At 42.9% G+C, this 27677-nt stretch overlaps 1 protein-coding gene across 1 annotated transcript in view; it reads right to left on the bottom strand.

Annotated features, from left to right (window-relative positions):
- NELL1 (neural EGFL like 1) overlaps positions 1-27677 on the bottom strand; it is a 3816074-nt gene that overhangs the window by 2843837 nt on the left and 944560 nt on the right. The window contains exons 8-9 of the mRNA XM_086959505.1: positions 3776-3910; positions 1310-1412 (exon numbers count right to left, since the gene is read on the bottom strand). Coding sequence (XP_086815631.1) covers positions 1310-1412; positions 3776-3910 — 238 coding nt within the window. The remainder of the gene's footprint in view (positions 1-1309; positions 1413-3775; positions 3911-27677) is intronic.

The following is a 27677-nucleotide window of genomic DNA, read 5'->3' on the forward strand; positions in this document are numbered from 1 at the left end:
AACTTGTACAATTAAATGACAGACAGCATTGGTTAATCTTTTTAATTCTTCTGTGGACCCCAACTTAATCTTAACTGAAAACCAGGGACCCCAATAAATTATTACTGGAATTTGGGGACCATCAACAGAGTCATTATTAGAATCCAGGGCCCCCGCTTTAAGCATTTTCGAAAATTTGAACTGCAAAATAATACACACAAAAACCCTAACAAGTATACAGAAATTATGAAATATTTTATTTGAGTCACAAGAAAATATAAAAATATTGTAATAATAATTTTTTTGGGCAGTTACAGACTTTTCTAGATTCATTTGAGGCCAACCATTGTCTATACTATATTCTGTTTGTTGCACATGCAGTGCTCTAATAAATTGATCTGAGTTTAGCTATTTAATTTCTTTTCTCCAATTTCTAATCCCTTCACATTTACAGAATATTTTAACACTTTCAATTTTGCTCCTTTATTTATATACACTGAATTAATCTGTTAACATGATTTAATTAACATTTTCTAAGCTGTTGCGGACCCCCGGAATAGGCATTCTGCACCTACAGCGGACCTCGGAACCCAGGTTAACAACAGCTGTCATAGAGTCCACATTGCTTGTGGGTATCCAACGGACAGTGAGATGAGCAGTCATAGGGATACTATTAACCATGAGTTGTGTTATTTGTCTAGTTAGGGAGGCAGCACTTGAGATTCACCTGATAAGTTATTTACTGATTGTTATCTCTAGTGTGTCAATTGTTTCATAAGAAAAAAATGCTTTATTTGGCACGAACTGGACCCAAAGAAATCAGAGCGCTTTACATGAGCACCAGTTGCGCAATAGATGGACATACTCATGTTATTAGGCACAGGGAGATTAAGTGATTTGTGCAGAATCACAGGATGTTGAGACTCGAACCCGGATCCCAGCTACGAGGTCGGCCACCCTAGTCGTTAGGCTACAACCTCTCCCCCATCTTTCCTGCCCCAATGGAAGTAAAGGTCAATTTAATTATAAAAACCCAGAGACCTGCATGTATTCCAGAACACTGGTCAAGCCGATTATGCCATCCAATTTTAGTGACAGGTCAAATGCGAGACTTATCACAAAGAATGTCAGCATCTTCTATTAAAGTTGCTAAAGGCAAATGTTAGTCAGCATGATAGAATTTCATAATGAGTTTCATTCATCAATTTGATATATTCTCAATCAATGATCCCTTAGGTCTCCTGTAATTGTTGTATCCCACACAGGTAGCAGTTAGAAAATGAAAGCAGAGAACAGGTGCAATAACTAACAATCATTAAAAAGCACTTACGTCTGCAAACTTTACAGCACTGGTCTGGCAGGTGCACTGGGAGTGAGTTAGGAGAACAATTCAGAGGAGGACATAACATTCTCCTGCATTCCACTGCTCCATTCTATAGGGTTAAATTTGAAAAGAAATTTAGAGAAAAAGGCAGGAGTTATGACTGTGCCTAGCAGAAAACCAAGTACAAAACAGATGCAGAAGGTGTCAAAATAATCTGGGAATAAAGTGATAGAAACAGACTAAAGAAGGAAATAGAGCAGGTTAAACAAAAGAGTAGAAAGTAGTAACACAAATAAAGAGAGTAAAAGTACAATGAAAAGTGAGTCTAACGAAAGAAATCAAGACATAAGAAAGATACGAAAGAATGAATATAAAGAAAGCAAAATAGAATAAATAAAATGGAAACAACGGAAATGTATAATATGGGCTAATAGCAATATTAGTAACAGGAAGAAAATCTCAACAAAAAAAAGAGGACGAAAGGGGTAAAAAAAAAAGCAAAGACATACTAGAAGCAAATATGGGAATAAACAAGAGTAAGTAAAGAAAAGTAGGAAGGAGGACAAAAAATAAACTGGAACAAAAAATACTAGAAACCAATAGAACAAGAAAACAAAATAAAAGGGAAAAAAAAGACAAAGAAAGTAAAATTATAGAGAAACAGTAAACAATAGTAAGGTCAGCGCAAAAACAAATAAAGTTTGAGAAAGGATGCGAAAACAATGCTGAGAAAACAGGAGAGTATGTATGGACAAAAGAGTGTGGAATAATATGAGAAACAAAACAAAAAAATAAGAGACAACTTGAATATAAGTATTACACAGTTCATCTCAATGTTGATAGATTTGTCGACTACACATACAATAATGTATACACGCTTAAGATCAGTTGATTACCACCTTGATTACCACCAGTGAATGAAAATGAACACGCCGAATCCCCATGTGCAAGCAGCGTGTGCAGTTGCAATCAACAGTGGTAAGAGACTAATAACCAGATGTATGTAGCATTTTACTGGTCGCAACCAGCCCATTTGGCCGTTTGCAACCGGTAAAATTGTTTTTGGCATGTACCAACCTTATTTTGCGAGTCGGTAATTTATTACCGACTCGCAAAATAAGGTCTTCTAGTTGCTATTAGGAAGGGGCATGTTAAGGGCGTCCCTTCAATAATAGTGAGTCACACTAGTATTTACAAATGTTTCACAACTGGCAATGTGGTCGCAAAACATTCGCAAGTTGTTGGTAAGCCATTCGAAAACGTTGTAAATAGGGGGCTCCCAGAAAATTCCAGAGTACACAGTCATCCCACGGACCACTGCTTGCCCTTAAAAAAAGAAAAAGAAAACTTTTCACGTTTTTCTTTTAAACGCATCCTGCTTTCCCTAAAGGAAAATGGGCTGCATTTGAAAAAAAAGTTGCTTTATTTAAAAAGCAAACACAGACACAGACGTGGTTGTCTGCTGTCCCCAGCTGGCTACCATCCCTGTGTTATTGCCCATTTCCAATGGGTCACAAATTGCGACCTGCCTCATGAATATTGATGAAGCAGGTCCCTTGCGACCTGTTTGGGACTCGCTAATGTATATGAGACACATTAGTACATTTCTTTTTGCGAGTCACAAAAAACGCAATTAATGACATGCAAAATGAAAAGTTCGTACATCTGGCCCTAAGAAACAATTTAGTTATCCTCAGGTAGGTGTCCCTTCATGATAATAAGCTGGACCTGCCCCTCCCTGACCTGCATGTAAATAACTTCTGCAGCACCTGCCAATCACCCTTGAGACTTACAGCCTGGTTCCTATTTTAAACACAAAGTTTCCACTTTAGATATGTATCAAATGATTCCATCCTGACATGATTTACATATCAAATCTTCCACGTTCAGTTTTGTTTTCCTATGTGTAAAATGCACAACATATAATCTGTATATTGTATTTACTTGGGCCCGTCTAGCTCCCTATGAATAAAATTGGGATATTGAATTTAAAAAAGACAGAGATGACAATAGAGATCACAAAAAGCTGTGAGCGCAGCCAGCATGTTGATATTCTCAGACAAAGGTGTGCTTCTGGAGGATACAATGGCAATCAGATTGCATTGCCAAGGAGAAACAATGCTATTTTCTGAGCTGTCACATTGAATATAATTGAATTTTTCTTTTCCTTCAAATCGTCTCACAATGGTAGCAACAGCACGCTTCATAGACCGACCCCCTAAGATTTAGTATCTCATGGCTCATAGGAAGGCCGCTGCACTCAGGTTTAGTATCCAAGATCATTCTAAGAGGTCCATTGTCCTGAAATGTAGCATCTAAGAGCATGCTAAGAAGGTTCATATCCCCAGAATTTTAATATCTAACTACACGATAAGAAGGCCATTGTCCTCAGATTTAGCACTGCGCATGCAGGAAGAATTCCAATGCCGTAATGACAAGTTCCACCCCCTGAAACCAGTTGCCAAGTCTTACTTTGCACGTGCAGTTCCTGCAATGATCATCTTCTACCCAGGAGTCTTTGTCTCGATAGATCACACCGTTCACTTGACACGTCTTCTCGCAGTGGCAGTTTTCCAACTGACTGAGCCTCGTCTCTGCATAATTTAGCTGGAAAAGAAAGTAACTCATGCTAATTTCTGTAGGTATTAGAGTGAGGTATTTATGTGCAGCAAACAAAGAAGCAACTCCATCTCTTTCTTTAACTCTAGTAGTACAAGGGGAATCATACATCAATGTCAGATGTTCTGTATACAGAGTTTGATAAATAATGAATATTATTTGTTGTGTTCAAAATGTGTGGTATATATTTATTTTTCATGCAAAGTAAGAGCTTAACCCTCTTGCCAAAATCTCCCACATAAGAGCAATACCACAGCAAAAGCCTTTTCTGGAACTTTGGCCCAATAGCTTCAGAGCTATTGGGCTAGAGCACTGAAAGCTGCTACATACCATAACCACATTTGACCTCAAGAAAATAAACAATGAGTCATGCAAAAAATATTAGCCTTTATAAAAATGTAATTCCCACCCACACTCTAAGCAGACATTTTTCACCCCCCAAAAAAATGACATTTGCTTGCTTCATGTTTATTCCTCACGCTACTCACTTGTGGACTCAAATAATGCACCACTCTCCTAAAGCCCAATAAGTTCTAGACTGTTAGTTGGAGTCAAACTTTAGGACGGTGTTGGACCTGTCCCTTTCTGCAGCGTACCCTCAAACGTTCCTTCCTCTCTTTTTTTTGTCTGACCACATCTTTGTTGGTTTGAGGACTCTGGGCACTTTATCAGTGCTAAATTGCAATTGCTGTCTCCCCAAAACATGGTAACATTAGCTTACCTAGTATTGGCATTTTTTATTTACTTTTTAAGTGCCTAGCAACATGCACTATATGGGTCCAGGGCCTGTAAAATAAATGCTACTAGTAGGCCTGCAGCACTGATTGTGCCATCCACTTCAGTAGCCCATTAAACAGGTCTCAGGCCGGCCACTGCAGAGCTGTGTGTGCAGTTTTTAACTGAACAAAAGAGATGGAAGCTGTTCCTCTAGGTTTGGCGCCAACCACCAGCAACTTAGTGGTGGTGGAGGGGGGTGGGGGGAACTAGCAAAAGGAGGAAGTTGGATGGGGGATCCCGCTTTTGCGGAACTAGGGTCCTTACACACCCAGCATGCTAGGTGTCATGCTTTATCATTTGGACCTGCTCCTCGTTGGGCCGGCGCTGCAATGTCCAACGGCACCTGCGAAGGGGCTCTTTGTCGGAGATCTTTTGTTCCTTTGCCATATGATGAAGTGGGGGTGTATGGCCCGTGGGTTTGTAGATACGGTGTGGTGCAGTGAGTGCGTGTTTTAAAAAACGTTGGATATTCCAAGTAAATAAGCTTTTTTACGGCTGGTAATCCACCTTATTAAAAGTATATAATAGAGTGGCAATTCCCCTAGGGAGGGGTAGTCATTTGCTATTATGCTCTACTCTCTGGGTCGATATGTTTCTTGTCCTGTTGGTTAATAAAATACTGTGGCAATTCTTCAGGACCGATATGTGTAAAAGCAGTGAAAGTGGTGTTTGATATCTACACTGAATGGGGGTGCGAATAATGTGCTACCATTCAGTAATAACTACATTTCAAAGCTTGTGTAGTCTCTGTGCAAGGACCTAGGGAGACAAAGAATGTGGAGAGAAAGGTGGTTAACTGGTATGAGTGTCTCGCATGTGGCTCCAAACTATACACACTGGCATCCCATGTGGTACAAACCTCCTTTAAGCAGTAGTGTTACAGTGCAATAATAAACGTAAAATCTTTAAAACTTTACAATCTCTCTCATCCAGGCTTTGTTATCGTTTGTTACACCCAATGGTGTTGGTGCATCTGTTATCTCGTAGTCAAGTGCAGTGGTACATTTTATTCTTAGTTTAAAGGAACTAGTGGGAATGCGATTAATATCGTGCTGTAACTCACCTCTCTATTGGGTAAGAGGTGGCTCAACAGGGGTGGGCAATTCTTGCATGCACCTCAATGGTAGCTGCTATTCCGACCTTGCAAGTTAACCAAACTTAGTTGTCAGGCCCAAACCTATCCTTTTATTACAAAAGCTTCATCCCTAAGGCAGGCCCTTGGCAGGCCTATGGGTGGGGTGCAGGGTATTTTAAAGGTAGGACATGTACTTTTGAGTTTTACATGTCCTGATAGTGAAACATTTCTAAATTTATATTTCACTACTGCAAGGCCTATCTCTCCCATTAGTTAGCATTGGGATTGCCATTGATCAACTTTTAAAGTTCCAACTGGGAAAAGATACAGATTTGGATTTTGATGTCTCTGGATTTACAATTTAAAATCACAATGTATGGTGAAGTCGGATTGTAATTTTTAAGTCTGACAATTACATTTAGACATTTTCCATTTTCATACGTTAATCATTCTTTGGCTATGCTTGTCTCTAACTGCATGTCTGGGTAGTGTGACAGCTGGGCTTTGTGCATTCCCTCTAGACAGTCACACAAAAGGGATCTTGGGTGTGACATTTGCATCCTGATTGCCCACCACCAGGCTGATAGGCATTTCTGAGGTAGATTGAGAGGGAGGAGCTGGCACTTGCACCCCAATAAGGCTGTGCCTGTCTCAACACAAAGAGTGGCATACTCCCCTATTGTGAGCCTGGAGCTAGGGCCGGAAAGACAGGAACCTTGTGATCATCTAAGGCCTCTTTGAAGTCTCCCCTACTTCGAAGGCACAACTGGGTATAAGTACTGGACCCCTGACACCACCAGATTAGAACTTTGCTAGAACCAAAGACAATCTGCCAGGAAGTAGAGCTGCTGTGCTGTAGGAGGACTGCCACTTTGCTAACTACTTAGTTGTGTTGGCCTGCTGCTAGCTGTGCTGCAGGAGGGAGTGCCACTTTGTTTTCTACCTCTTTTTTGTTTGTGTGTTAATTTTTTATGAATACAGTGGAGATATACAACAGGGGTACAAAATACTGCTATGATACAACAGTGAACTGTTAACTGTGAAATTGACTGGTCCATGACAGAGGAAGCACATGTAAAGTTGTAGGGTTAAGGGAGGGGAGGTGGGAAGGGGGAAAGGATAGGGTACAGGGCAATTAGTGTGGGTCCATGATGAGGATCTGTTACAAGATGCCAGTTGTTCGGCCCTTCTTCTCTTTGCAGTATGCTGGGGCTTAGTTGCTGGATGCAGCATGGTGAGGCTTGAAGTGCGTCCAATACAGTCGGCATTGGGCTCTGTTATGGTTTCAGGGAGCAGTGGGGGGGGGGGGGGTTAAAAAGAGCGTCCATCACATGAGCAGGGGCAGGTGCGGCGTGGGAAGGGGAAGACTCAGTGTGGAGGAGAAGGGGAAATCACCAGTTGTCTCGCAAAGTGGCATGGCATGTTTCTGGCTACGGGGGGATGTGCGGCAGCTGGGGTGGAGAATAAGATGGAGTCAGTCTTCACCCACTGGGTGGGTGAAGACTGAAGACTGCCGACTGAAGACTGAGTGCCTGGTGGTGGGGGGCAGCTTGTGGGGGGGAGGGTAGGGTAGGGAAGGTACAGTAACCTAATCTTTATTGTATAAAGTTAAATAAAACTAATACAGAAAATGGAGATAAAAGTACATGATTCATGATAAGAGCTAAAACATGTAATTAACACAAGGAGCATTTGCTGATAAAAAGCTGGGGCAAGAGTGACCAGGGCCATTAAGTCTAACGACCTTGAGACCTTTGACTGTTCACTCTGAAAGCACTTGCAGATAGTTTGGCATCCTGTGTGAGCAGAAATACATGTGGATTCCAGAGCGTATGTGTGTTTTCCCCGTTAAGGGGGCAGTCCATGCACTCAACTGTAATTTTTCCTGCAAGTGGCAGGTTTCCGTCTATCGGCGCTAGGAATTTTGCTAACTTGCAGTTCATCTGACGGTCTTTTGGGTTAAAACAGGCTATCATTGCTTGTTTCTGGGTACGAATCCCATGCTGGTTGAATTGATGTTTGAGCAGACAGGATCTTTCCACTGAGAGGTTGGAGCAAGAACATATCAGGGGAGCCATGTCCTGAACTCCGTAATTGCACAGGCGGCAGCTTGGGAGCAATTGCCCCCTCAGTAATGAAGGTAGCTGGATGGCTGGCAGTTTTTCTAATGGATTATTTAGGAACTTCTCCTTGATGTTCCGGGAGTCTCCTGCACTGAAGTAAGGTTATGGGCTGATAGATATGTAGCCATTAATGTTTTAACAGGCCAAATGCCAGCCGGATTTGAGTTGCTGATGCATATGTGGGGAAGTTAAACATAAATCTTCTCGCCCTGTTTAGGGTGGTGTCCAGTATTTGAGCATCTCTACCTCTAAAAGCTTCACTGCCATATGTAATCGTAGGTAAGATTTTGGCTTGCGCTATCTGGAGAAGAGGAGAGATCCTCGGACATGTACGCTTGAATTTTGTCTCAAAGTTATAGCAAGAGCCAATCATTTCCTTTTTATCATCTCCTTCTGGCTGGAGATTTTAATTTGATTGTTGCATCAATAAAGCGCGGGCTGTCACTCTGAAAGGAGCATCCTGGCACTAGCTGAAGGAATGTTGAGATGAAACCTCGGGGACACTAGATGAGGAATAGGCAGAATTGTCTGAGGATCCGAAAATTCAAGTTTTCAGTGCCTTCCTGACCTGTGTCTCTGTTTTCAGCAGCCTCAGATATGTTGGCAAGTGGTTCCAGGCTTTAGTTCCTAATGCGGCTACCGTTTTTCCTCACTTGGTTTTGTACCTAAAGCGGGGGTTTGAGGAGGTTTGATGACGAGGATCTGAGAGTCCTGGTCGTGGTGTATGGGGTGAATCTGGCTGAGAGGTACGTTCGTCCCCCCTTATCAAGGATTACTTCTAAGTATTTATAATTTGTTGTATTTTGTGTTTGGGTCTTTCCCAAGTGCCAATGGTGGGGTTGTTTCCCACGACTTTTTATTGACATTGTCTTGGTTTTATCCAAGTTTACTTCCAGGAAGTTATCTTGTGAGAAACTGTGGAGAGTGTTCCAAAGGCGTTGCATCCCCACATGTGTGTGGCTGATTAGCTCTACAACATCGGCGTAAAGGATATTATATAGGGTCTTACTGCCTATCCTTGGAGCGTGTGCATTGCATAAGTCAAAGGTCTACATCACGTCGGCCATTTAAACATTAAACAGGGTTGGAGTAAGCACACATCCCTGTTTGATCCCCTTTGTGGTTGTAATATGCCTTGACAAGCATGTGCCGTCGCCCAATTTGACCTGCACCCTGGTATCTGTGTACAGAGCTATTAGAGCGCCCAACAGCACTTCCAGGATTTCACAGCCTGACAGCTTTTGCCAGAGGCTAGCTCTCTCTATGTTGTCAAAGGCAGCCTTGAAGTCTACAAAGCAGAGATGAAGTGACTGTTTAGATTATTTTGCCTTGTTCATAAGCAGTGACAGTGTTAGTCCCTTAAAGTCCCAGTGTTTTTGGAGAAGTCAGTTTGGTTGGGTGGGATAATTTCCTGCTCGGCTGCCCATGTCTGAATTTCTACTAGAAGGGTGCCTGCAAAATATTTGGCTTCATTGTCTAATAGCTCCACTAAGCCATAATTTTTTGGGGCGGATTTCTTACTGCTTTTGTAAATGGGCACAATGATGGACCTTTCAAAGAGACCGGTAGTTGGCCCAGCTGTCTGGCTTCCTGGAATAGTGGGTCCAAGGCCTCTGCCCAGTGGCACTAGTTCATCACAAAGTGAAGTGTCATGTACTCTCGCTTAATGACAATTTTGCCAGTCTATGGGAGGATCACCAGGAACAGAAAGAAACAAGCATTTGCAGTGCAATCGATCTCGCCTTTGGGACCTGATATGTATTTAGCTATGCAGCACATTAGCCTGGGTGCTGAAACATTTATTGTTGTTTAAAATGGAGGGTAGTAAACACCAAACTGTGTGACAAGCCAGGTATAAGAACACACAGAGAGAAATATTGCCTTTCAGCGGGAAATGGTATAGTCCAAACCTCTGTTTTTAATATAAAATCAGGGCCTTTGGTGGTCATATCACTGAAAATACAAGATTGGAAAAAAATATTATTGTATACAAGTGCTTGTAGAAGACAATTTCAATGGACTGGAGTCTAGAGAATGCTAAAGTGATTCTGGTATTTTACTGACCTCTACTGGTCGTTTTCTATCAAAAAAGTTATATAGAGGAGGTTGCAAGAAGAATTTAAATAAGAAACTCCCTAAGCAGATGCAATTCTGGTATTTTACTGACCTCTAGTTGTCGTTTTCTATCTAGACAGTTAACTAGAGGAAGTTGAACAGAAAAAAAAGTACCTAAGCGGTAGCAGACAAGTCCTAGGGCTAATCTCCAGAGCCCACAAAGTAAAAATACTTATAAGTATATACTAAAGTATATACAAGAGGTCTCGAATGCTGGACTTAAAAATGGAGGTGCCATAATGTTTTGCATAATGAGAAAACGAGGAGAGAAAAAAGGGAGAAGAGAAGAAAAGAAAGAGAAAAGAAAATAAACGAATTATAACAAAACAATGTCACCACCCAAATTTTTTTTCTCAAATAACATCACACTGGTATCCATGATGGTACCCAAAAGTCCTCTAGATCTGAAAAGAAAATGGGGGACACTACTGCACAAGCTAAAGAGCATTAAAAAGGTAGTTTATGAAAAAGTTGCTTAAAGGAAAATTCCACAGCAAAATAGTATTTAATTGTTTCCTTATGAAAGAGGTTATTTTTGCACTTTCAGTCGTATTTTGCTCCACCTAGACCAACCAGATGAGGATCACTGAGTTTTCCCAAAGCAAAATGGCTCCTAAATACGTCATACACTAAAGAAGCAAGAAGGACCCTGTCATGTGATGTGCATTATCACTTAAGCAGAAGTTTGAAGACTTTAAAGTACATATGTCGCATTATGAGTGATGCTGCTCTTTTCCAGTGATGAATTGTCATACTGCAAGCCAATGTGTCAGTGAGCCTAATGTGCACAACCCTCTTGTTCCTTTTGTGGGTCCTAAAGGAAGTACCAGGCACCCAGTCTATCTTCTGCTGCCCGCACCCAAGAAAAGGTCTAAAACCCCTGTCTAGCTCCTGGCGATGCTTGAGGTAGAAACGTGTGCCGCAGCTTTAATGGCATAAATGCTGCTGGCACTCAGGAATGGGGCTTGTGCCGTGGCTTTAGGTAAATTCAGCCTAAAAGTAAATACTAGATTGATAAGGATAACATTGCACCCACCAGGTCTTGATGGTGCACAGGTGTCACAGAGTTTAAAAGTTAAATACCAGGAAAGCGTGTTGGAATCCTTGATCCTAGGTTCTTTGTCATCCTGAGATCGCCCAGAGTCCAGGGAAAACTACAGCACTCCGTAAGAGATAGCTACTTTTATTAGAGTAGACCATCCTGAGGACCACATCAACCAACAGCTTCCAACAGCCTCAGCCTCTCCAACTAGACTGTTCCCAAACATTCGTACCATATAGCTACCCTTGTAATATTCTACAATACCATATGTGTCCATACCTTCAAATTTACAGACTTTAATGAATACTTCCAACTTTAATGTATCCTCGAAGGAGAGGGGTCTGCCAAGATTAGTGACTCTGGGTGTGGAGGAGGGGATGGATCATTACACGGGCTTGGAGGTGGCAGGGTACAAGGGTTGGGGGTTGTCCACAGAAGCACCCTAAAATATGGAAGACGTCGGGAGATTACAGGGGCATTAAGTTGGAATCGGTCTGTTCTCTAATGTTTATGGGTTCAGATGGGTTTGGGGGGAGGGTAACCTAGTGATTTGGTTTCTACAACTAGTCATGTATCATATTGCTGGCAGGTGGGTGAGGGTGGGACTTGGCAGAATGTGCAGATGTATGTTTATGCCTTTTCCTATTTCATTTTTCCTTTGTATGTTTTAAAAGAACACATTTGTTAAATAAATCGTGATTCTGAAGTATTCAGGGTATAATAACCAAATTTAATACCAAGTACTTTAATTACGGTCTCATTGATACAAAAATTATATTTTTTTCCTGTCTGCAGTGACTTTAGAAAGATTCTGGGAAAGGTAAAACTAGTGAATACAGTGGAGTTGAAGTAAAAAAAGAACATGAAAGGGGGGAATAAAAGCGATAGGAGAGAGCAAGGAACTACATGCACTCCTTTAAAGTGCACAACAGAAAATAGAAATATAGAAGCCACTTCAGATCTACAGTGGAAGTAGACAACTCATCCAATCAGAATAGTATGACATGAAAATGCTCCTACAAATGGAGAAATACAAGAATAGGGAATATAGCCAACAAATAAAGTGTAGATGCACTACATAGACAACAAAGTCGTCCAACCACGAGCAAGTGTCTGACTCAAATTTTTCTCTAAGTAATTATAATAGGTTCAAAACTATAGATGTTGCCAAGAGACAGCAAAAGCCGCCTGCACCCGATACCTAAACAGTGGAAAGGTTTTCACTGCGACTTGACTTTACTTTAAAACTCTTTTTTAAATCACAAATACCTGGAATGCTGTGCCAGGTGCAGGATTCCAGCCATACTATTGAAAAAGTACTGAAATATATTTCTGACTTTTCATTTACCCAGTAGACAATAGTACAATTAAGAAATGTTGAAAAGTACCCGATGTACAAGTTCATATTTATATCCATGGGAAAACATTTTCGCCTTAAAAGCTGCCTTCCACTGCTCCTTTGTGGGTGATCCATTCCCTTTTGGTGCCTGGAAGGAGAGCTACTCTAGCCCCTTGCTGGAATCAATCAATCAATCAATCAATTATTTATAATGTGCTGCTCTTCAACCTGGAGGGTATCCGGGAGTTGAGGTTTCGCTATCTTAGTCGAACAGCCAGGTCTTGAGTCCCCTTCTGAAATCCGCCAAGGAGGGTGATGTATGTGAAGTGGCAGGTCGTTCCAGGCCTTGGCGGCAAGGTAGAAGAAGGAATGACCTCCGCTATGAGTATGTATAATGCAGGGGTTTGTGCGAAGCCCAGAGTGGGGGAGTGCAGGTGTCTAGTGGAAAATCAAGCGGTGGTTGTTTTATGCTGGTCCCTGGTTCTGTAGGGCTCTGTTGGAGTATGTCAGAAGCTTCAACTGGTATAAATAAACTAGAATAAAACTCTAATCCTTTACAAGGTAGGACAGGGTTGTGCTTCAACTGGTAACCATACCTTGCTCTCTTCAATCCCCTCCTATTAGGGACGTCCTTCAATTCGTAATTCTGTTCACATGTGGCAGGGAATTACAGAGCAGTAAAACTATTCCTACCTGGCTGGCATTGTTTTGTGGATATCAGTTAGATGTAAGTGGTGCTACTTACAGATGTAAACAATTATTTGTGAATTGTGGCAATAAACTATTGAGGTACTGGCAGTGGCGGCTCGCATAGGGCATACTGCTGGGCGGTGTGGCGGGGGAAAGGCAGGTTGGGGTGGTAGTAAACTTGGACATACGACGGAACGGAGGAACATAATAATTACGTTTCTCCGTACTATCGTATGTTCGAGTTCACTACCCCCCACCATGCCCCTCCCGGCCCTGCCCCACCCCACTAACTCACAGCACGCCCTATGCAAGCCACCACTGGGTACTGGTAAGCCGAAAGTTGCTACTGATGATTTAGGAAGACATCAGATTGTACTTGCACTGACTGAAAGTGGATATGCTCGCACATTTGTAATGCTTTTCCCATCGCAGTGACACTTTTAAATTTACACCTACAAATTTTGGTGTATGAGGTACATTTTTCATAGTGAGCCAAACACAAGGTGTTGGACTTTGCCCTTTTGGCTGGTTCACCCCTAAACTTTTTGCCTGTCTCCTAGCCTTTTCCCTGTGTAGCGTTGGTGGTTTTAGGCCTCTGGGCACTTTAGCGCTGTGGTCCAGTGTAAAGTGTGTGCACTCTCTGTGTTACATAAGTGAGATTGGCCTGCCTCCCATAGGAATGCATGGGGGATTCCCTGATAAGTGTGTGTCAGTGGTAAATCCTGATATGAAAGGAGCAGTATGGTCAAGTATGATATGTATGAATATGTGAGAATAAATGCTGCGCAATGGTGTGCTCAGATTTATTATGACTATGGGACAAATGCCACTTTTAGAAGTCGGCATTTCTGTGTGCTTTGTGTAAATGTAAATGTAAATGTATTGCGATTTATATAGCGCACGTATCACCCGAAGGCACCAAGGCGCTTGCCTTGGGAACCCGTCCTGGTATTCCCCTGTGAGATAACCCCAGCAGGGTATCCACAAGGTGAAAGCCAGGCATCCCGCCGCGAGGGGCCGTAGTGGAGATTAAGCAAGCTATTGCCCAGAGTCGCAGAGTGTGAACCCGTGAGTCAAGTAGGCACCGGAACGAGAATTATCGAGTCCGTGGAATTTTTGAGCCCAAGACCCACCGAGGCGGGGAATTGAACCCTGGTCCAGGACCGATCTCAGCTTCCGGGTCTGCCGCCTCTAACCCCTGAGCCACACTTCTCTTTGTGTCTGCCTGCCTGATGTGAATTGCATGTCTGGTTTCTGAGTGACAGGGGCTGGATGGTGTGGGTGGCTCCAGGAGGTGCAGGTTGAGTCAGCGCTAGGCTGAATGGGACACCTGGGTTGGAAGTAGCGGGAGGGCTAATCCCTTGACTCTGAATAGGACTGTGCCCAGCCTGTACAATGCTGGCTCCGCCCCCCTGTGGTGTGTCTGATGATGAGTCCCCATCTGACAAAGAGGAAGAGGCGCCTTGACAACAAAGTGCTCCAAAATCACCCAGAACCAGGTCTGGGTGGTATCCCCAAGCCCAGTGCTATGTAACACAAAGAAAATGTTGGTATAAAGGAAGGGGCTGTGACCCCATAAAGGTTGTTGTTCTGTTCTCCTAACTTGGGGGGGGGGGGGTGGGGGTGCTGCTGCCGGGTCCCAGGAGGAACCGCCACTAGGGACTGCCTCCCTAATGGAGGGCCCTGTGAGCTGGCCTGCCTAGGCTCAGTGCTTTGCCCCCCTTAACTTTGATTCTAGCGCTTTGGGAGGGCTTTACTTTTATCCTTAAGAGCGCTTTCCTTAATTTACACAGCGCTTCTTTTTTCAGCTTGCAGTGTGGAGCTGCAATAATTTTTGAGGGAATCCCGCCATGGGGATTCCTCTGCTTTTGCTGATTTTATAGCATTGCGGCATTTGAATTTATTATATCCACAGGAGCCTACCCCGCATTATTGCCTCATCTTGAATTAAGCTACTAGCGGGTGCCCACCCCACTTCATAGGAGATCACCGCCACCGACCCGATTCTAGTGAAAGAAGTTGCCAGGCCGCTGCAGACGCGACCCGGAAGTCAGGCGGCCTTGCCTGGTTGTGGGCGTGGCCGCATGACGCGAGGCGGAAGCAGTCCAGGAGCCTCGCGGGCGCCAGAATGGAGTACCGGTCCCAAGAAGGGTGACCGAGTGTAGCGAGTCCTGTTCCTGGTGTGGGGCTCCCATGAGTGGATAGAGCCCAGCAACTACAGCTGCCATCAGCGAGTGAGGCGGAAAGGGGCCGAGGCACACTGTCTGTGCCTGCCCCCGCCGCAGGGGATTCCAGCCACATCAAAGGAGAGCTGCGGAAGCCACCCCTGTGTGAGGGAGAAGCCTGCCTGAGACCGGAGCAGTCAGACAGGAGCCCAGTGAGTGGGGCTCAACTGCCTGGTGGTTGGGGGGAGTGTTGGGGCACATTGTCAGTGCCCGCCCCCTGGGCCAGTGCGTGTTTGATTCTTTCCAGCTGCCCCATCTGATAGCGGGCAGCTGCAACATGTAGGGTTTTCAGCTCCTCACAGTTGCGCTGCCCTTCCAGGCAACTGCATCTTGGGGGAGTTCTAGCAGTGGCCCCGATTAGGCACGTGTAGTGCCAGTGCCGTTTTGTCCTTCCCAGCTACCCTGCGGGAATGCAGGCTCCTGCAACGTCTTGGGGGCCTTTTTATTCCTAAGAAGACGAGTAAGAAGTGAGAGACACACCTGCCCTGCTCCCAGAATTTTGCGCACTTTTGCTCTTGCTGCTTTTGCAACCAGTACTGACTTTGCGGGACATAGGGCATTTGAGCCCCTGAGAGAGGCCGGTTGACCTGGGGCCTGTTCTAGTGTGTTGTGCCACCAATTGGGGTACACTGGGCCCGATTCACAGAACTAACTTAAGACAAAATCCTAAACTTACTACTTTTGGTATTCACCGAATGCACTTACTACTTTTGGTATTCACAGAATACACTTACTACTTTTGGTATTCACAGAATGGATTTACGACTACTAACTTTACGTCTGCACTTGGGCCGGAGATTCCGGCCTGGAGGTGTAACTTGTGACCCAGAGGCGGAGCTTCCGGGCTGGAGGCGGAGATCCGGCCTGGAGGAGGAGATTTTGTCCGGGAAGCTTCGCCTCCGGAGCGGAAGCTCTGCCTTCGGGCCAGAAACTCTACCTCCGGGGCAGAATCTCCGGCCCGAGTGCAGACGTAAAGTTAGTAGTCGTAAATCCATTCTGTGAATACCAAAAGTAGTAAGTGCATTCTGTGAATACCAAAAGTAGTAAGTGCATTCTGTGAATACCAAAAGTAGTAAGTTTAGGATTTTGTCTTAAGTGAATTCTGTGAATCGGGCCCACTGTGTTTAGGCTGTTTAGGCTGGTTATTTTCCAAGGTGTTTTTGCTTGTGAGGCCTATTGCCTCATATGATTATTGCAGAATGTGGTTGTGTGCTAATTATGCCTAACCACAGGTGGGTTAAGCTAATGAAATTCATGCCTGATATAATTGAGGTGTCCCATGTTTTATGTTACAGGATCTAGTTATCAGCACAGTATTATACCAGTAGTTACTGGTTGTGCATTATGTATGATTAACTGGTACATTTCTAAAGATTCTGACCGTGGCCCGATTGGCCCAGCGAGGTGTATATAATTCCCTGTGAAAATTGCCCGTGCCAGTTGGTACAGTGTAAATGTGTGATTATGTTTCTAATGTGTTTATGACAGTCCAAAGGCTATTTTTTTATACAACATTGTGTGGAATTCCTTTTGTGGTGTGCCTAGTGTGTTGCTGCTGTGTGAGTGTGTTGCGCAAATGCTTTCCACATTGCCTCCGGGATAAGCCTGACTGCTCATGCTTAGCTACCAAGGGGGTGAGCAGTGGTTATCTTTGGCGTGTAACTCCCTTGCCTTGACTAGAGTAGTGGTATCTGCCTGGCTTTGGTGCTAGCCTTAGCCAACAAGAGATCCCATTTCTAACACAGTGTAGTGTATTTCCTATATCCCTAATAGGCTCTGCGCTTTGGAATAACATACACTATAGATTTGATATAGGATTGAGGTCAGTATGTCTGTATCGAGTACATTAAAGTTAAATGTGTGTGTGCCAGTTAACTCAGAGGTCACTAAAAACTTTCTCGAATAGACAAGAAGGGATTAGTCTCTGACAGCCGCATAGACATGACAACTTTGTTTCCCTTAGAGTATGAACTATATCTTCAGAGTCCTGGAAACAATAGATAAATATTTCACCCCAGTCAATTGTGCATGCCACGTTTCTACAGAGTTTTGCACAGAAAATAGAAAGACAGGGATTTCAATAAAAAGGGTTTATTGAACAGTCTTCTTTTTCATGCAAGAGAGGTGAACTGCTACAATAGTCAGACAAAGTGTGAAGTATAATGCGTACAGCGCAAACAGTACTATAAAATAATACTGTGATAGCATTGTCTGTTGCTATGACATATATAAAAATACATACATAAATAACACATGCTAAAATACTCAACTGGTGCTTCTAAAATACGCCTACCCCAGTGTACCTAACCTAGGTCTAGTACGAGGGAAGAAGTAGGTGGTGCTTTAGCATAGGTTTAGTTCTACCAAGAATTTCCGAGGTTTCTCTGGGTTCTAGTGAGCTCCATACATTAGAATGAGAGAGGTTGGTATCTCTTTCCCGGGACTCGATTTCCCAACACCCCGCAAGTGGCTTCAGAAACACTGGAGCTGGATTCTCAGCAGGAGGACGACAGCTTCTGGTCAGTACATCAGCTGGGGAGTTGACTTCCTACAGTACTTGCTGTGGCGAGCTGCGTCGTGCCAGTAGGTGGTCGAACTGCACCGAACCACACCATGCTTTGCCATAGCAAGTACAGGTATAAGTATACCTTGAAGGTGTTTAGGAATGCCAGTATTGACGTAAAAGTCGGGCATATGAACATCATCAATGAACCCCTAAAGAATAGATGTTCCCGCATTTTAACTGAGTTTTTGGAGAAATCAATATTCAAGCAGAAGGCTTAAGCGTTTGGTTTTCCTAGAAATCGTTGTGACGTAGATGAAAGGATGTTAGTAGCCATGCCTATATTTGGGTAGCATGGACTATGACTAAATAAGGACTGAATTTCTATGCCTATATAAGGGCAAAAGGAATTATACCTATATAAGGGCATGAATCTGAAAATGCATATGGAATCTACCGTATTTTCCGGCGTATAAGATGACTTTTTAACCCTTGAAAATCTTCTGGAAAGTCAGGGGTCGTCTTATACGCCGGGTGTCGTCTCATGCAACTTAACGTTGTGAGGAGCTGCGCCCATAGATCGATGGCAGGGGTCAGTTGCTACTGAAGGCAGCCCTTGCAGATGATACTACAGTGCTCTGGACTGCTGCGCTGAGAGAAGTGAGGCGGACTTGGTGTGCTGAGTGACGCCCATGATGCTTCTGAGACTGTGGGGGACACTGGCAATTAATTTTTAGTGTCCCCCACAGTCTCACAATCAATCTAGGCGTCTACAGCCACCATGAATATCACAACGATAATGCCCTGCTTACCTCTTTGGCCTCAGTGAAAAAATCCACTACTACACTTATTCGTATCGGGGATGGAGTCACCCGCCACAACACTGCCTCGAGGGCGTTTGGGAATACAAATAACGGTATTACTACCAAAGTCCTGCCTAACATGCTAATCGACTAAGTCTGCCCACTCCATGTCCGGAAGGGTAACTTACCCGGGAAACAATCCACACAGCGTAAACAGTATGCTAATCTGGCGTCTCTCTCTCCGTATCCGATGTCGGCATACATCTCTCGTTCATCGGAAGGAGAGGAGCGTCAGTACGTGATCTCTTCAGTTATTGGCCATAGAAAGGGGACTGTAGATCTAAAGCGTATGCCATACCTGACTGGAGGGCCACTGTCTTCGCACAGTATTTGGTGTGCGTTGGAAGAGGGGTAGTCTTATACGGCGAGTATAGCCCAAACCCTATATTTTAACAAGAAAAGTAGGGGGGTCGTCTTATATGCCCAGTCCTCTTATAAGCCGGAAAATACAGTAAATCGATATACAACAAAAGGGGCTATCGGATAAGGTACTTTTTCCACATTGAAAAATGTTTTTCATGTGAATAAAAGGAAAAGTTAAAAGTGCAAATGCATTCTCCGCCAATCCGTTGCATTTGATCCACTGTACAAATTATCCAGAGAACGCTTAACAACTTTGTGAGTGCCAAAATAAAAAAAAACATTCTTTCAGGTAAAAGATATCAGACCCCTCTTGCTGTGTTTGTCTATTTCAGGATTGCTTTAGATTTTTTTTAGCTGTTTGGGTGTATAATTTTGCCTGCTGTTGCTGTGCTCACACCAAAACAAGAATTATCAAAGCCAAAATGAATTTTTTAAAGAACACATTCACATACCTTTTAAAAACCTGAAACCAGCAAACCCCCATTGCAAGCTGTGGTAACCTGGGGTCTCTACTAGAGGCCTTACAGGCTTCCACCACTGCCCTCTCAATTTTAGTATAACACTGAATTATTAACAGATCAGATGCTACTAAATGTCTCATTTAGTCTAATGTATAATGGAACAAAAACGGCAACAAACCACAACCATGTGGTAATACAAAAATTGTAAGTCATAAAGAGGGTGTGGCTTCAATAGAAAAATATGCATATTCACTTGTCTAAGTCTAATGATTAAATGGATTTAGGACAGCATCGATAATGGGATGAATGGTAGCAGTGTGCACCTGTATATTAGGTCACTGCCTAGAATGTACTAAACCAATGTCAATTGATTCTAGCTCCCTTTTACAGAAAGCAGCAAGCACGTGACATGCTAGGTGAAGAGCAAATGGGTGTGAGATAAAATGTGTATGTGAGTGCAGACACCTATCATCAGGACGTAGAAGGATGCTGAGACATTTGCGGATGGGGAGTGTGGGAGAGACCGACACCTTAATAAATAGACTCACAAATTACAGCCGAAAACATATGTGCGTAAGGGTTGTAATGACCATACATATTTCAATTATCTTGTCCTCTTTGCATTCAGGAATGTTGGAACTCAAGTGCATCTCCCATTATTTTTGCATAGTTCTAAGAAACATTTACTGCTATTTCTAATGAATTTACCTCCTTTTCCTGAAGATATTAGAATGTTTCTGCACATTTCCAAATATTTATATGTGCACTTGCAGAGCACAGACGTACCTGCAAGGCAACACAGTCCTTTACAAGAGGATGTAGAATATGCATTAAGCTAGCAGCAAGGACGCTGGGAAAGATGAAACTAGCAGAGCTAATTGGAGGGCTCAAGCTAAACAGCAGAGTGAGCGCAGAGGAAGGGACTATCACTAAGAATTGCATATTCCCGTCTGTGATACTTTACTGTATCCACACTCAAGGTCAAAGTGGTGACAACATATTAATATTGTATTAACTCAACATGAGAGATTAAAATAATTTCCACTATGTTTAAGAATGTCACAAGACCACATCTAATAATAATGGTCCTATCCACATTCCTTCCTTTCCAATATTTTCTTGATTCAGCCCTTAATGAGATGAAGGCCATGAACAAACCTCAGGGCCAAGTTAATTACTCTGATGGCCATCAGGTTGGTCAAAGACTCCCTACAGACAATAGGCCCATACGGGCGGATTAGCCTTCTACTGAAAGAGGGTGAGGGATAAATCTGCCTTGGGTAATTGACTCACACTTCACTTGCAAGCCTGATCTTGCCCTTCTTATGGAGACAAACGGAAGCAAGCAAGAATAAGTGTAGCATTATCAGAGGTTAACCCACATTTAATGAAATTTAAATGATCTTTTTGAGAAGGATAGGAATAATAGATTCCAAATGATTTGCTCATATTGTTTATACATTTTACAAATTCCATTTAAAACTTTATTCTGCATTTTCTTTATTACAACAGATTAAGTAGATATGTTAATAACTTACAGCTGTTTGAATGTATAAGCAGTAGAAGTTATGAGTAATTAATAATGAGAGATTGAACTACTAAACTGAGGAAATATGTGTACTGATCTATAGCATTCCCGTTAGACTGACAGAGGTACTTTGCTTTACTAGTTATTTGATTGTAGGTATACTTATGCATTGTGGAAGTTGCTTGGTTCAAATGACATGATACACTGGGCACTAATATTGGTCTTTCATTTAAAATTATGTCTTAGGTTCTATAGCATTGGTTAAGAAAATATAGATATGGTTGTCTTATTTATTGCTGGAGCATTTAGCAACATATGGTATGACTGATGGTTTAATGGTACTTGACAAAACAATTGCTGGAAATAGTAAAATCAAGAAAGATAATTATGGTTTCCATTCTCAAATTTTCTATCTTCAAAAATATTTAATAGAATTACTATAGCCTTTTAGCCCGGAGTAAAATGGCTACACCCGCCATTAAAGGCCCGCTCCCGTGCTAAAGGCCCGAGCCGAAGGCGAGGGACTTTGAGAAGGGCTATAAGGCCATTAGAACATTCTGCCAATAGAGGTAAGAATGTACTAACAAATAAAAACAAAGGCTTCTCGTAGCTCGAGGGGAGCTCCGAAAGGCCTTTGTACAACATTGGAATGTTGCTCTGCGGGCCTTTACCTGCCCTTAGCAGCAGGGAGCACTCCATTGTCTTCAATGGAGCTCCCTACATTCCAATGTTCTAATAACTCATAGAACAAACATTTCTAATAAACCTGCAGGCATGTATATTGTAGTTCTATTACATGAATTTAGGCAAAAGGTAGTAAAGCGCTCCACATGGTCAATCAATTAGTAAAAAGAGAAGAAGCTGGGGTGTGGACAGTTAATGCATACTGATGTAGTGTTTTTTCAAAGAGGTGAGTTTTCAGCTCTTCCTAAATTGGAGCATTGTTGGGATGGTACTGATGGATATGGCGATGATGCTCTAAATGGAGTTCCATCAAGTTGTGACATGAAATTCTTTATATATATATATATATATATATATATATACATATATATATATATATATATATATTTTTTTTTTTTTGGTGCAATGTGGTCTCCTCACAGGATCGCTCACTAGCGGGTGCCGGCGTTGGGCCAGACCAGAGGCCAGAAACAATTTTTATGACAAAAGACGCCACACTCAGCAACTCCAGTTTGTACGTTTATTCAGTGCCCAGTCTAACACCAACGCGTTTCAGCCTAGCGGCCTTGCTCACGGTAGGTGTAATTACTCTCCTGCACCTGTTTATACTGTTTTCCATTTCTACTACTCCCATTGCCCTCTGGGACATGTAGTCTTTCATGTTATACAGGAATTCACCTTTGTTAGACATTGTTCTAATTGTAAGTGGGATAGATTTTATTGATGTTACTAGTCTGCACATTTCCAAAAATAAATGCATATAGTACAATTGTGCATATTCAAATTTCAAGGTCTTAGTCATTTCTCATTGTGGCACAGTTGCTTGGTTATGTCAATTGTGATTTTCATTTAATCATTTATGACATTTCATTAGAGTATAGTACTTAAAACAAAAACAGCATTACCAAGAGTTCGATGTGTATCGTAGTGAAAGTAAAAATGGACGGTATAGTACCCATTTTTCTCACCAATTTTTTCCAAAATACGTACAAAAAGTCTTATGCATTTTTTCCCGGTAACCCTACTCCAATAGTTCTTGGGGCCCCATAGTTTGTTTTTATTCTAAGTGCACATAAAGTTCTTCATCGAAGTCCATCGAAGTTCATGCTGTTCATGATGTAATATGTGACATCATCAGCAGTGCATTGCGGTCGTGCGAGTTATAGTTAGCGGAACTAACTATAACGGGGGAATTTCAAAGGTTTTGTATGAGTGAAATGTCCAGCTAACTATGACATGTGTGAAACCTATGGTTTTTTCAGTAAATTTGCAATGTTTTTTAAATGCTAATTCCTAACTATAACGTGTGTGAAACCTATTTTTTTTCAGTGAATATATATATAAATATATATATATATATATCAACAATCCAAAAAGGTATCACACACACTCAGAAGATAGGATGCTGGAAATAAATTTTAATCCGATAACCGCTACGCGTTTCGACACGTAAAAGTGTTTTACGTGTCGCAACGTGTAGCGATTATTGGATTTAAATTTATTTCCAGCACCCTATCTTCTGAGTGTGCGTGATACCTTTTTGGATTGTTGATTGAAATTTACTGGCATTGGGTACCGCCGGCTGACGCACCACCTGACCACGGGACTGATCCTGGAAGGACCCTGTCTGTTGGACATATATAAATATATATCTATACTTATATAATAAAGAGAGAGCCCAAACCTTTGAGGCGGTAATCTCAGGAACCACAGCACCAATCACAACACCCAATACAGGGTTGGAAAGGGCAGTTGCAGCAGAAGGACATAGGCTATGCAGACGCCCACCATGTACATTTAAAAGGTAAAAGAACCGCGCCAGCAAAGTAGTCCCTTGTGGGCGTGTCTGCGTTGTGCTGTGGGCGTGTGCTGTGGGCGTGACATACGCTGGGGGCGTGTGGTACGTTCCGCCCTTCTTGCCATGTCTCATATCGTGTGCTGTTGGCGTTTGCTGGGGGCGTGGGCGTGTGCAGGGCACGGAATTACGGGAAAAAAAGCAGGCGTTCTGCCCAATATTTCATTGTTTTTTCTTCCCAGGTTCTGTACATTCCAGCTCTGGGTGTCCACCCTGCTCCCTTTAAATACCCCTGCACCCCATAATCATAACCCACCCTTACTCCTTAAAATACCCCTACACCCTTAAACACTAACCCATCTTAACCCTATAAATAAATACTGTACCCCAAAACCCAAACCTATCCCTAAACTCTAAAAGTACCCCTGTACCCCAAAAGCAAAACCTAGCCCTGAACCCTATAAATACCCCAGTATCTCAAAACCCAAACCTACCCCTGAACCCTAAAAATACCCATGTACCCCAAAATCCAAACCTAGCCCTGAACCCTAAAAATACCCCTGTACCCCAAAACCCAAACCTACTCCTGAACCCTAAAATACCCCTGTACCCCAAAACCCGAACCTACCCCTGAACCCTAAAAATACCCCTGTAGCCTAAAACCCAAACCTAGCCCTGGAAGCTAGAAAATACCCCTGTACCGCAAAACCCAAACCTAGCCCTGAACCCCTAAAATACTCATGTACCCCAAAACCCAAACCTAACCCTGGACCCTGAAAATACCCCTATACCCCAAAACCCAAACCTAGCCCTGAACCCTGAAAATACCCCTGTACCCCAAAACCCATACCTATCCCTAAACCCTAAGACTACCCCTGTACCACATAACCCAAAACTATATCTGAACCCTTAAAACACCCAACACCCCAAAACATATACCTCAGTACCCCAAAACATATACCCCTATACCCATACTTACCTTATCCAAACATTAAAAAAATGCTTTTACCATTCATGCATTTACGGCGAATTTCGTTGTAAATGTATGCGTGGTAAAAGCATATAAAATGTAATGCCATGCGTAATAATGGCATTGCGGAGTCATGGTACTTTCGTAATGAAAGTATGCGGAGTGATGGTATGCGGAAAGAAAGTTGCGGAATAATGGGTGTTTACTCTCCCCTGGTAAGTTTATTGGTGGCACGGCAGCCCACATCTCCATCAACATACTCATATTTTTTCACCACCGATTTGAAAAATGCACAGGTCTCTCTCATTGATGGCCAACACCGACATACACTTTTAGACACACCTCCCGCCACAAGTTCTAGAATTACGAACTTTAGAACTGGGGAGCTACGTTCGAATCTCGGCATCAGCTCAACATCCTGTGATTCCAGCCAAATTGCTTTGTCTACTCGTGCCTACCACAAATGAATGTGTACTTCTGTAATGTAAATTGTGCTCATGCCATGTTGTCGAGTTCGCTCTATATAATATTGCAAGGAAAAATGAAGTAGGGAAACTCGAGTTCTCACACTACCGAACGCGTACTCTTAAGTGCATCAGCAGTGCACTGTGAATCGGAGCGTTTCACAGGCCTGTCACAGATAAGAAATGCTATCAAAACGAAATCCTACAAAACAATATACTACTGGCCGGCAGCAATTCATACCCGGACAACGTCGGGACGGGCTGCTAGTATATATATACATATATATGTATATATATATATGTTAAGGGTGGGCGTAGTTCACGAAGTAGCGCTACGCGAAGCTACGCGAAGTGCACTTCGCACTACGCGAACTTCACCTAGCACTAAGCGAGCTGCATAGTAGCATGTTCGCACTGTGCAAGATGTGTTTTCAATGATTGCACAGTGTGGACAAGCATCCGGCACTGTGCAATCATTCAAAACGGCATCTTGCACATTGCGAGCTGTAGTTGTTTGCTGCTCGTGTAGATTATTACTCGAGCTGCAGCTTTCTCAACGCGAACTGGTAGTTTCTCATTGAGAGCGGTCGCGAGCATGCGCAACCACTCACAATGAGAAACCTTACCACCCTGCGTTGAGAATCTCGCCGGGATGTCATTTTGCTTGCTCGCGGTCGCGAACATGACGTTCACGACCGCGAACAAGCAAAAAAAGAGCGCTGCACTATGCTACGCTGCACTACGCGTGTTCGCACTGTGCTACGTGCAGCTCGCATAGTGCGAAGTTGCACAAACTTCGCAAACTCCGCGAGCGTAACGTAGTGCTTCGCCCAGGGTTAATATATATATTATGTGTCTGGTACTTCACAAATCTTTCGTCTTTCACATTATTCTATAAATTCTTTCCGTCTTATATATTGCTATTCCATTGAATCAAACTCCGTTTATGATATATAAAAGTTTCTGGATAATTCTAAATGTAATAAAAATTGTCAAAATAAAAAAACAGGGGCAGTAGGAAGCCCTCAAAAGAGATTGGCCTGAGGGGAAACAGCCATGACTGCTCTCCCCTTTATCACAGTCCATCGCATTGTGAAAATGAGCCCCATTATTTACATCGGTTTCACAATAATTAAGAAAGGCCGGACAAAGGTTAACCATTTGCAAAAAACATGTTTCTACTGAGAAAAGTGTAGATCTCAGGAACAGAAAACATAACTATTGAACAGGAAAATCAAAATACTTAGATGAATAATGATATATTGCAAGATCTCCCACTTTCCTCTTAAAAGCATGCACATATGTTCATGAATGCAAGCTGATTAAAAGGCACCATTTGCAATGCAATGTCTTGAGGGGAAAAAGCACCACTTCAAATGATCATCAGTTAAACAATGGGGAAATGCTAAAAGATGTTGTATGGGACCATGATGTAGTACAACCCATTAAAAGCAAAAACAACAATCACCTGAAGGTAATTCCGAAGTAATAAGAATACTTAAAGAGTCACCCACCAAGAGACCAGATGCCACCTTTATGGTAATATTCACTACATGTTTGCATGTCAGCGAATAAAACAGGATGGGGTAAGCAAGCACGCAAACTTCTTTGAAGCGCTAACAGCAATAGTGCTGCCACAGGTTCAGAAACATAAGGATAGTCTTTCCAACTTTGAAGAATGATTTTTGTTAACAGTCTCATGACTGTAACATTTCAGTAATGCTCCTGAGAATCTCCAGTTAACAAACTGTGTGTTGTTTTTACCACCTGTTAAAACAGTATGCATTCAGGTTCCAAAGCCAATAAGAACTAAGGTTTATAGACATTATAATGCTGTACAAAGAGAAGAATTACTGAACAAAAGAATATTGTGAAACAAAGTTATCCACTATTCTATGTTTTGCATGACCAGCTTATTCAACCATCTGCAACATGGGTTGGTTGCCCATTGGGGGATGGATGCAGAACCAGATCAATGCCAGACCCTGTAACCAATCCCTTCATGAAGAGCCAAACACATTGCACAGCAGGTGTTGAGTGTGAAGCCTGAACTTATGCTTGGCCCTGTGGTTAACCCCACATGAGCATGGCCAAAGGTGAGCCGCTACGGGGGTTGGCTCCCCATGGCCGGGTAGGTGCAGAGCTTGGCCATATTCTGGAATCTGTATTATCCTGCCGTGTACAGCCCAAGAATATGAATATCTTTGATAGGTCTCTAGCAGCAGGTAGGCACAGGGCCTTGGTACTGCGGTCAACACTCATTGCTGGTGGGGCAGAGCCCGTTTACTGTGACAGTTGATCAGCAGCAGCAGGTTGGACGCAGGAGTTGGATGTAATTGATTTAGACAAAGGTACGTGATGTTGTAGCCAACCCCTAGCAAACTACCAAAGATTGTGCAAGAGGGGGTTGTGAGCCAACAGTGGATTGGTTGCTGGTCCTTACCATATGTCAGGCCCTGTGTTCAACCCATGTTGAGCATGACTGAAGACTGTGCACAGCGGGAGCTGCCTGCCCGCAGCAGGTTGGGCGCATAGCCTAGTTAAACCCCAGCCCTTGCAGCAAACACTCCTAGGCACAGGTACAGATTGAAGCCCAAGTACTGCTGGCAGTGTCATCCTAAGGATTTTTGGGGCCCACTGGCAAGGCTTTTTCTGGGCCCCCATGTTATGAAGTACTTTGCATTTTATTATCTATTTTTAGCAATTTCAAGGAAACACATTACCATACAATATTGATT

Source organism: Lissotriton vulgaris, chromosome 2_2, assembly GCF_964263255.1.
Source record: "Lissotriton vulgaris chromosome 2_2, aLisVul1.2, whole genome shotgun sequence".
NCBI lineage: Eukaryota > Metazoa > Chordata > Amphibia > Caudata > Salamandridae > Lissotriton > Lissotriton vulgaris.